Below are 12014 nucleotides of genomic sequence, written 5' to 3' on the forward strand. Positions count from 1 at the left end.
TTGGTTATGTTGACGGAAGTTAGCCTATTTTCAGGCACTGCGTAATATCATTGCGCCTGCTGCACCCATGGTATGAGAGTATAGTTTTTTTAGCCATATCGGCCTAGAAAATCGCAACTTTTCATTTTCCGTCGGTCTTAGTACACGATGTAACTACAGAAGAGTCAAGTTTTAAATAGGAAAAATATAGAAACTCTTTGGTCATTTTTGAGCGAGATGCTAACGGTCTAATCAGATTCAATGATCTATGCTAAGCTGCAGCTAAAAGTGCTACCGCCAGACCCGGAGATTGGCTGAATGGATTCGAAGACGGTAAAACTCAACTGTTTAACTCTAGGGGAGTTGGAAAATGAGCCTATTTTCAAAAATAGTGGAGTGTTCCTTTAAATTGCTAAAATAGCCTATAGACATTATTGAGCAATAATAGTTCAACACACTGCATAGGATGTATGATGCGATGACAAATTCAAGTGCACAGCTTCACCTAATTAATTATTAATTTGTTTAGTTATATCATTTATAATTTTTAATTAGAGAACAACACCAGTAAACTTCGGGTAATAAAAAAAAGGGTTTTATTCATTAAATCATAGATTGGATGTTTTTTTTTTTTCCAGGAAACAGGCAGACTAGAATAAATAGCAACACAGAAGCGAACAATAAACGATAATACAATAATACCTCTTCGGCATCCATAAATCGCCGCCTTTTACTCATTTTGACTTTATTTATGAAACTGATAACCGCTAATTCAGTAAGTGAAATGCGTTGCCTAGCAATGTGCAATGTTAAAACATAAGCAAAAAGAAAATGGCTGCGTGAAAATATAGGCATTATATAGTGGGTAAATTTGACCCGTTGGCGCTTATAGGTATAAATGCCCCGTTTTTTGATCTGGTTTTATCTAAACAATTTTTAACAACAGGGGATTGTTAATTACACAATTTTAGTAAAAGTCAATGACTGGGAGACTTGAATGTTTTATTGAAAATCTGTTATGTACATTTGAAAAACAGCCACGGGTCAAATTTACCCCGTGACGGTTCTAGTGTTAAATATATGTAGATTTAGGACTACACCACTGTCGTGCATCACGCCATTAAAATATTCACAAATAAATTAATGAATCGTCATTCATCAGTGTGGGTGGATGTTGAGTAAAAGGATATATCTTCAGCAAAGTAAAGGCTTGTGACTTGTAGAGAGGGGCTAATAGCATTAGCGTCCAAAGGCACTTTCAATTTCTCATGTTGCTAAAGGAGTGCATGGGCTGGCTTTTGATTGGACGCCGTTTAGGAGAAGATGCTCAGTGGGTTCCATTAGCTGCACTTTCAGAGAAATGGTGTCAGTCATTAAACTTGACATCGGTTCATGACAGCGCCGGTGTGCAACTGGATAATTTCTTTGGGTCAACACATCACTAATGCAATCAGGTTGTCTAGTACTTTGGTAAAGTAGTGGAAACTTGAAAATGCAAGTCATAAGTTCAGGAGGAAAAAATGGTACACTGCTTATTAAATCTATATATTGAAGTGGGTTTTGTATAGAGAGTGCTGTAGGGATGATGTCATTTTTGTAAGCTTTCCCAGAAGTTAGCATCACACAACAAAAAGCCAGTAGGATTTTTGGCTTTTGGATTATTGCAGAAAATAATCAACAAAGTTTGTGATTCTTACATGTTTTGTTCATCAAGGAAATCTTCACAAATAAACACTTTTATGACTAAACATAAAACATTTAATGAATTTTGAAGCCTAAATATGATCGCCAGAAGTAAAAAGCTAATGTTAGGCTATAAATGAACTAGCATGACTTAAATATCACCTCCATTAAGCTTCCGACAACTGTTTAAATCTACAAATTAGAAAGTTTGAGTTAGAATAGATTGGAAGAGACCAAGTATAACCAAAACGAGGCTGTAAACATGAACTAGTGAGTATTTGAGCTTGCTTTTTTGGCGTCATGATGTTTAATGTCTCTGACAATCTCTGTTGTCCCATTTAGCCACTTGATAGCAATTGCATTTTTAAAAGCTTGTTTCTGGGTTTTAGGACTTATTCATGTAGCACTTTGTTAATATTTCAATGAATGGATGTTCCAGGGCTAGACTCGTGGAAAAAAAAAATACTCCGGTCAATAGCACCTTAAGTCACTCTGACCTGATATGAAAAGAACAAAATCTGTCGTTAAAAGGCTATGAGAAATGTGAATTGAAAAAGCATTTGTCCTGTGCTATAAAGGCACTGAGATCCTATTGATTATTTATAGTCAGTGCAGAGTTCAGTGGAGGAGTATTGAGGCTTGGAGAACTTATAGCCTGATAAATTAGCTGATTTGAGCCGCTGTATGATATTGATGCTAAACAATTATAATTAATGTGCCTAATTCAATTCAATACACTACTGTTTAAATGTTTGGGGTTAGTATGCCTTTTTCTAATGTATGTTTTTTGCCATTACTGGGATAATTTACATTTTAAAATATATTAAAATAGAAAAAAATTATTTGAAATTGTAATAGTATTCCACAATATTCCTGTTTTTACTATATTTTTTACATAAATGCAGCCATGGAGCGCATAAGAGACTTTCAAAAACATAACAAATTCTTACCAACCTCAACATTTTGAACAGTAGTGTGAGAGCTACCATGATCAGTGCATTTTTATGTACTTGTGCACTTTGTACAGGTTTCTACATGTACATTGAGACCTCACGACCACGTCTGGAGGGAGACAAAGCACGACTGTTGACTCCATCCTTCAACATTGCCCCTAAAAACCCCTACGGGAATGTGGCCACCAGCCCAACATACTGCTTCAGCTTCTACTACCACATGTATGGGAAACATATAGGTGGGTTACTGTTAGCACAGTACATCATAAAGAGTCCTGATGTGATCAACTGTGGGGAATGTATGCAAATGATTTGTTTTAATAGTGCCTTCTAATTAGTGTTGATGTGCAGCCAGCTGTAACCTCTACAACTATAGTCTGTTTGACATAGCTTTACTTTTCAAATGAGAGCTTGATGACCTGGTCAGTCAGCGACACAGTCAGTGTCAGGCACATACAATCATTTTCTAGATTTCAAGATGAAAAAAGATGATATGTCTAAATGCCAAGTTCTGTCATGAAACTCTAGATGGCACAGGCTGATGGGTCGTTAACGCAAACTGATGATATTCACAGCACTAAACTATTTGGCACAGCTGATTGGTTCATGTTGCATACACAGCTAATGAGCTTGCTGCTCTACATTTAAATGGCTGGTTAGCATTCACTAGAGCAGTTACTCTGACACCCTCCACCTTCCCCAGCTCCACCTGTGTAGATCTGCTGTATATTATTATATATGCTGTTTGTGCAGCAGCAGTATGTCTTACATACACGCAGCACTGAATCAGATACACTACTGTTTAAATGTTTGGGGTTAGTATGCCTTTTTCTAATGTATGTTTTTTGCCATTACTGGGATAATTTACATTTTAAAATATATTAAAATAGAAAAAAATTATTTGAAATTGTAATAGTATTCCACAATATTCCTGTTTTTACTATATTTTTTACATAAATGCAGCCATGGAGCGCATAAGAGACTTTCAAAAACATAACAAATTCTTACCAACCTCAACATTTTGAACAGTAGTGTGAGAGCTACCATGATCAGTGCATTTTTATGTACTTGTGCACTTTGTACAGGTTTCTACATGTACATTGAGACCTCACGACCACGTCTGGAGGGAGACAAAGCACGACTGTTGACTCCATCCTTCAACATTGCCCCTAAAAACCCCTACGGGAATGTGGCCACCAGCCCAACATACTGCTTCAGCTTCTACTACCACATGTATGGGAAACATATAGGTGGGTTACTGTTAGCACAGTACATCATAAAGAGTCCTGATGTGATCAACTGTGGGGAATGTATGCAAATGATTTGTTTTAATAGTGCCTTCTAATTAGTGTTGATGTGCAGCCAGCTGTAACCTCTACAACTATAGTCTGTTTGACATAGCTTTACTTTTCAAATGAGAGCTTGATGACCTGGTCAGTCAGCGACACAGTCAGTGTCAGGCACATACAATCATTTTCTAGATTTCAAGATGAAAAAAGATGATATGTCTAAATGCCAAGTTCTGTCATGAAACTCTAGATGGCACAGGCTGATGGGTCGTTAACGCAAACTGATGATATTCACAGCACTAAACTATTTGGCACAGCTGATTGGTTCATGTTGCATACACAGCTAATGAGCTTGCTGCTCTACATTTAAATGGCTGGTTAGCATTCACTAGAGCAGTTACTCTGACACCCTCCACCTTCCCCAGCTCCACCTGTGTAGATCTGCTGTATATTATTATATATGCTGTTTGTGCAGCAGCAGTATGTCTTACATACACGCAGCACTGAATCAGCATATGTATTGGCAGTAGCAAGTTCCTGTACTTGCTTTACAGCAGCAGCAATAATCTACAACAACACTAATAACCAACAGCAGCAGCCATTCAAAAGCAGCGTAGCAGGTCTATTCCACCAAGACCAAATACATTAACATTGTAATATCCATTGCCATGCTAAAATCTTCATAGTGTTGTCATGGTAGAACTTCTTTCCAGTTAGATATGTATAAAATATCAACATAAGAACAGCTTCTAATTTTTTTTTTTTTTTACTTTTTATGTACTGTATGAATGAATATACAAATGTTTTCAAATCCTATAAGGTTTATTGAATATTACATTCATCGAATTTGGGATGACTTTTCTCATAATTTGATTATTTCTCATAAATATGATTTTTATGTGTCACAAGTGCAGCTTTATATCTATAACAACATTGTCACAGATGCAACTTAAATATCTCACAATTGTGATATCTTATAAATGTGATGTTACAAATGTGACTTGAATCTCAAAATCTTTATAATTTTCCCATTTTAAACATTATCTAAGAATTTCCTGATTTATGTTTCTAGGTTCTATTTTACATTATTAGATGGAAACAGGCTTCCATATAAATCTATCTCGCAGTTGCATATATTTATTTCCCATAGTTCTGACTTTTAATCTCACAGTTTCATCTTCAAAACTGGATTTTAATTGGATTATAATTTAGACTTTATATGTAAAAATTGCCAATTTATTTATTATATCTTATTGTGACTTTATATATCACATTGCAACTTTTTTCCTATTTTAAACTTTACCTGAATTTATTTTTTATTTATTTTTTACTCTGTGACAGAAATGCTAGTCAGAAAATTGCAGAGTACACTTTGGCCTTTTCTGGGATGGAAAACCTTGCTATTAAAGGTTTCTAGTGGACTGTAAGTGCTGTAAATGATTTAGACCAATAACTCAATTTGCGCTATATGGATACATTTCTATAGTTCCTTTTTTCACGCTCACTTTATGCTGTTGCAGTTGAGCTGGACATGCAGTTGCACTTCTGAGGTAGTGATGACCTCCACAGCCCCTCAGACAAGCTTGTAACTGCAATTTTCTGCTTCACAAAGCTGTGTGCTTTTAGAATAGAAAGCGTGGGGCTAATTCCATCTCACCAGGGTGTTCTCTTCCTGGCTTTTGACACGTAGTCTCATCGGGCATCTGGGGTTAAAAATCCATGTGCCCAACAAGATCTTCTGTCTGGCTGCACAGCAAAGAAACGAGACAACATGGTTAGATGGCTGTTTTGATATAAAAACCTACCCAAGTGCTTTTAAAGGTGCACTAAAATCGATTTTTATGTATGTTGCTCTAACCTGTATTCCAGTCCTCTTTGACTTACATGACACCTAGTGGTGTGGATGCAGCATCATGCAAATGTTATCAGTTACAGATGATATCCTATAAATGCAGTATTTACAGTCAGCCATTTAGCTGTTCATGAAATCTCACAAAGTTAATGTCGAGTACTGATATGCCTAGAGTCCGTATCTCATTTTTAAAAGTACCATTCATTTTTTTGATGTGTAAAACTTTTTAATGAGCAAAAAAAAATTACATCGTTAAAGAAAAACAAAGTAGCAACAAGGCTTTTTGTGTGTTGTTTTAATGTTCCACTGTTTTTTTCTCCAGAAAGGTTATTTTAGCATTAATAGCATCACATCTCTGTAGCACTAGTCTCATTTTCTCCTCATTTGCAAAGAAATGAACATATCATTTGGTCGAATCCCAAACAGCTGAGAGAGTAAGAACAGATTTTCTTCCTACTTTTCCTTTCATCAGTGTAAAATTAGAGTGTAGCAATTACGTGCCATATATGTAACACCAGCAGTGATTGTGTTGTGTACAGTTTTATGATTGATTTTTGCTGGAGATGAAGATGAGATGAGGTCACTGAACCTTGCAGTTGCTATGTAACACAGAGGAAGGGTTCAAAAGACATTATGTAGTTAACTGGCCATATTGCACATAAGGACTTCTACTGACACTGAGTGCATCTGCCTTTTTCCAGGAACATTAAATGTGTATTTGAGGCAGAAGAGCCAGACGGGTCAGGATACATCCGTGTGGACCCTGAGTGGGAACCAAGGAGACCGTTGGAGGCAAGCCAGAGTTAACATCAATCCCACATCCTCTTTTCAGGTGCCTCTTTTTGCTTGATTTTTCTTGCATAATAATGCACAAATAGAGAAATAGAGAATTAAAACTTTAATAATATTATGATTAGGGCTGTCATCATTAACGCATGCGATTCATTTTACAATCCTTAATGCGTTAAAATAATTTAATGCAATTAATGCAAAATTACTAAAGCACAATTTCTATTCTAACCCTTTAACCCAATTTTGCTTCTCTGCTTGCGAATAGATCATTTTAAGCCGCTAAACTCCGGGAAAGTTTTCAGTCCAATGATCCATTAAGCGAATGCATTCAAACAATCCATCCAAAACAGCGCTAATATAAAGGAAACCAGGCTGATTACATCAGAGATTGCAGAGAGAATAGAGACTCGCGTTGCGTTTTAAGTGAATTATTCATTCCAGTGTGTTTCGCTTTAAAACACGAGCTCTGTCATATTCTGTGATTGTCTCTGAAGAGCGCAAGCCCTCACATGTCACGCGCTTGTGTGAAGTACAGACTGAACAGATTGTCAACACATCCCACCGCTGTCTGGCCAGATGAGATGCAAACTACGGTTTCTCGACTGGATAACCAGTCTCGCTAGTAAAGTTTTGATAGATGAAGACTGCAATCAAAGTAAAGACGATAGCGGTGGCGTACAGGAGTCATACAGTAAGCACGTGTGAGTCCGTTATATTAATGCGTGTATGAGTGCTCTTGACGCACTGATCACACATTGTATTTATGCACAGGCACAGACACTTCCGTACATTCACGTTGTTTCCACACACATTCACGAATGTTTTGATTTGTCATGTTTATGTTGCTGTGTTTAGTTATACGGAATGGATCCGTGTACTGTAGTAGATATATGCAGTCAGCAGGCGGTTGGTTTAGGTTTTTTTTGGCATCTCCATGTGGTCCTGTTCGGTATCGCAACTTGGCTTCTCTAAAATGTACTATACAATTCTGATTTTTTTTTCTTTCATATACATATATGTGCTTATATGGGCTCCTTATATCATTTGGTTCTTTGTTGTCCTTTTTTAGAAAGACATCTAAATTTATCTTGAAAAAAGCTTGCAGAAAATATAAATTTTTGAGAATCACCCTTCAATCTTTTGGTTTACTTTGCTGGATATAGCAAATGATGACAAAATAAACATTTGAAACAAGATAAATGGTCTGTGCTTAATTTCATGAAGTGTGCGATTAATCACAGAAAAAGGATGTGATTAATTAGATTAAAATGTTTAATCGATTGACAGCCCTAATTATGATACAACATGGATACTATTATTCTAATTTATAATATTATAATATCCATTATTTAATACACTTATTATTTTAATGTGTATGCATTCAGAATGAATTGAAAAGCCACTACAGAGTGAAAATGTTTTTGGCTTTATTTTCCCATCCATTCATGTAGATGGTTTTGGAGGGTATACGTGGTTCTGGCATTGAAGGGGATATTGCTATAGACGATGTGACTATAGAAGAAGGAGAGTGTCGAGACCCCCCACCCAGTAGTAGTGAGTATATCGAACAAGAGTTTTTAAAGCAATTATTTAAGCGATGGCTTTTAAGTTTATTGCAATGAAATGGAAAAAACTATAATTGTTATTAATGGACTAATGGATTAAATTAATACATGTCATTTATTAATATTTATCAGGTTATGAAAAAAATTGCTATACTACAAGTTGAAAAGAACAGCTTTTATTTGAAATAAAATTATTTTGCAACATGATGAATGTCTTCTCTGCCACTTTTGATCAATTTATTCAGCATTCTTGTTGAATCAAAGTACTAATATCTTTCCAAAAAAATGCTGAATTTGCTGAGTACATGTTTAGTCTAAATAAATTAATCTCAAGAACACACAACAGGGGAGGAAACTTCTGTGTAGGATCAAAGCTAACGTAACATGAACTGTATTATCTACGCTTTTTAAAATTTTTTCTTATCCATAACAAGATAATCCACCAGCTTGAACGACTCTTTTCATGACTCACAGCAAACGTTTACAATTAATTTTTTTCGCTCTCTTTTGAATTAAAGCGTAGCACGTTGCAAAAAAAGATGTTCTAGAGATACAGACCGTAGACAAACCTCATTAAACTTCTAAAAGACAGAAGAATACTTAATCTCTGACTTATTTACACAGAACTGAGAAATGAATATTTGTTCACATCAGTAACTGCGTTTGTTCTTGTCTTTATTTCCTCAGATATAAGATCCCTGGCTTCTCCCGCTGCAGTGCATATATGGCAGCTCTGGCTCACTTTACTTTTGGTCTTGGTTGGCCTCCGAAGGTGACCTCATCACATGGAGGTGGAACCCTGATTTGGCATTTATAGAGATTTTGGCTGACTCGGACTGCCTGAACACAACAACCAAAGATTCATCCCGTCTACACAAAAGGAACGTAGGTTTTAGATCCGTGTGAATGAAAAGGAAGCCAGGGAGGGAATCTAAAGCTGGCTAACACGATGACATGAGTATTACACCGGAGTCCACTCCAGATCTTGTGAAAAAGCCCATTACTGTTGTCAGTGTTATAAAGAACAGAACAGGTGGATGGTTACAGCAGGAGGACGGCTTGAGAGACTTAATAGGGGAATCTTTCAAAGCACAAAGACATAACGTGTATTTCCATCACTACATGCTTTTTGCTTTGTTAAACGTCTGCTACTGTCATCAAAGGCCTCATTATGTCACAATACGTAATCCTGAGCCACATGAAGGAAGCTTCTGAGAAGGAAAAAAACAGTGATGGTATCACAAATGAATGATCGTTTGAACAAAAAAAAAAACAACGTTTTTTTATGTCTGAAAATAGAGATATGTCAAATACAGTCACGCTTTTTGTAGGTCCTTGTGCTCTGATGTTGTCAGTTTGACGTGAACATCAGGGCTCCACAAATGTGTGTTTGGGGAATACAATCTCAGTGTAAAGTTTGTTTTTAGACAGATGGGGCGTTCATGTGCTCGTCCTTTGTGCTTTAACTGATCAAGTTTAACAGACGTTGCCCGTTCTGGGCATTATGTGTTTCATGTGTTTTGGTTCTATTAGGTGTGTTACCACACTCATCTGAATCGATATTAACAGCTCATCATGCAGCTGACACAACGAACACCGTCTCTCACTGAGAATCCTTGAGTTGACCTTTCATTTCAGCGCGGCTCTGCTAAACAACAGCTGTAGAGAACTGTTTAACATCACGCTGTACCTGCTGCTAGTGTGGATCCGAATGCCCAACTGTGTCCACTTGCAGTTGTTTTCTTTAGGTGCGTAAAGATAGCCGTTCGCTAAGGTACATGAAGTTGCTGTCTGTAATGAAATCAAGTGCCTTCAGAACCTTCTGTAAAATCATTCTACTGTGCTACTGTATCATCTAGCATTTCGTTTTGGCACGGTTTATTGCGTACATGCACACGTGAGATGAAAGGTGAAAATCAGAGAGCCACGATGAGAGACGGGTGTCATGTTGCAGTCTTGATTTCCACATACTGTTGATAGATGATGGCTTATTTTTATTTCGACAGCATATATCCCACCTGCTCCGCATACGACTGATATAAAGAAAACAATGGTGGTGGGACTGGACTAAAAGCACCATTGATTCATAAGTAGGACATCTGGGAGCTATTATCAGCAGGTGAAAAACAGCCGGGAGGGTCACTATGAAATCCTCCTTCGATCTGATGAGACTTCTGTGCCACCGAGAAAAAAAAGAAATTTTTCTGACATCCGGAGGACTGAGAGGTATGAAAAAAAACAACTAGATGGACCTTTAGAGGACTGATGCTCTCACTGTAAAAGATGATCAGCCTTGATCTGGATCCATCGGGTTGGATTCATACAAATGATATTTTATTACTTTAATGAAAATGACTGCTTTTACAGAAACTGAACTACAAACTCTGAACTACCTGAGACCATCCGTTACCTTAACCAGCTGGTTTTCAGACTTACATGTATTGTAAAATCACTTTTCTCATTCATAACATTAATTTCCGAGGAAGAATTACGTTACTCTCTCTGTTTTGTCAGCCCAAAAATGTTGTTTCAGGCAACAAATATATATATATATATATATGTATATTTTGTTTTCCACATTTATTCATTTCTAAAAAATCTCTTTGCATTACTATATTATGGCATAATTTGAATCTTATATAAAATAGTATCAAATATATGAGATTATATGCAAATACACCTGGTACGAAGGTCTATGGAAATGGTTTCACACTTATATGAATATTCAGACAAAGCACAATGTGAAATATTAATGTCAAAATTCAGAAACACAATACCTTCAACACACAATAAGTTGTTTTTTTTCTCAATTTTATTAAAGTTACAATCAACAGGAGTAAACTACCGAATACTTTACATAAAGAAAAAAAAGATATTTTACATCGCGGTTCAATAAAAGGCTTTCATGGTATTGTGTGGGGGTTTTTTCCTTCATCAGTATATATTATCAGTTATGATACGTACATTAATTAGACATGTTTCAGTTACTCGGACGCCAGGGAAAAAATGCTGAAATTTAGATTCTTGCGTACCGATTGATTCAAAGATTTCTCAAATAGAATCATTTTTATGATGGATGGATTAAATCTCATCTATTTTGTCAATTGTGTCAAAATGATCAACAATATATTGTTTGATGCTATAATATACCCACATAGTATGTAAATCTGCTCAAATTACATGACTTCTGTGTTGTTTTATTTTTTATTTGACTCCAGCCAGACTCAAACATTCAAGCAGCACTGCACATGTGTGTGTGGAGATACATTTTGACATTGCATAAAATGAAAGCTTTGACTTTTTGTCCAGACAATAGCAGGTGAATGAGGGGAAGTAGGAGACTTTGAAACCAGGTTCTATTTAGTGCCATTATTTAAAGAGTTTACCTTTAAATCTTATCTTTTTTGCCTCTCATACGTTTCCTTTACACTTTTTCAGACTTGTTTCACATTTCAAACTGCTCATAATTGACTGGGTTTAACAATTAATCCTGGGTATTCATATACAGGTGTTTCACACTGTACATTCCTAAACGCTGGGTTAACATTCTTATTTTTATATTTGCGGTGTGTCAGTATCATTGATTGGAAGAATGCAGCACACTGAAAAGAATGATACTACAATTTTTTTAAGGTAAGTGGTTGCAAACTATTAATTTTAGCGACATTTAAATAAATTTTTTTTTTTGAAAGTTAGTCAACTAAATGTGTTTATTTAAATGTAGCTAAAATAAATTGATTGCAACTGCTGACATTAAAAAAAAATTTGTAAATTCAATAAATAATTTTTTTAGTGCATGAGACCTGTTTACATAATGGCTCTAGCACTGCAAATCCGAATATTACTTACTGACTATCAAGTTTTTTTTTCTGAATGGACTTTTCAGACTTAAAAGGTGTTT

General features: G+C 36.0%; 1 protein-coding gene across 1 annotated transcript in view; it reads left to right on the forward strand.

Moving 5' to 3' along the window:
* LOC107590901 (MAM domain-containing glycosylphosphatidylinositol anchor protein 2-like) overlaps positions 1 to 10995 on the forward strand; it is a 192126-nt gene extending 181131 nt beyond the window's left edge. The window contains exons 15-18 of the mRNA XM_016279849.1: positions 2690 to 2854; positions 6458 to 6588; positions 8000 to 8102; positions 8801 to 10995. Of these exons, the coding sequence (XP_016135335.1) occupies positions 2690 to 2854; positions 6458 to 6588; positions 8000 to 8102; positions 8801 to 8889 (488 nt within the window). The 3' untranslated portion in view covers positions 8890 to 10995. The remainder of the gene's footprint in view (positions 1 to 2689; positions 2855 to 6457; positions 6589 to 7999; positions 8103 to 8800) is intronic.
* Positions 10996 to 12014: the final 1019 nt, after the last annotated feature.

This window comes from Sinocyclocheilus grahami, unplaced genomic scaffold, assembly GCF_001515645.1.
Source record: "Sinocyclocheilus grahami isolate Dianchi unplaced genomic scaffold, SAMN03320097.WGS_v1.1 scaffold134.1, whole genome shotgun sequence".
Taxonomy (NCBI): domain Eukaryota; kingdom Metazoa; phylum Chordata; class Actinopteri; order Cypriniformes; family Cyprinidae; genus Sinocyclocheilus; species Sinocyclocheilus grahami.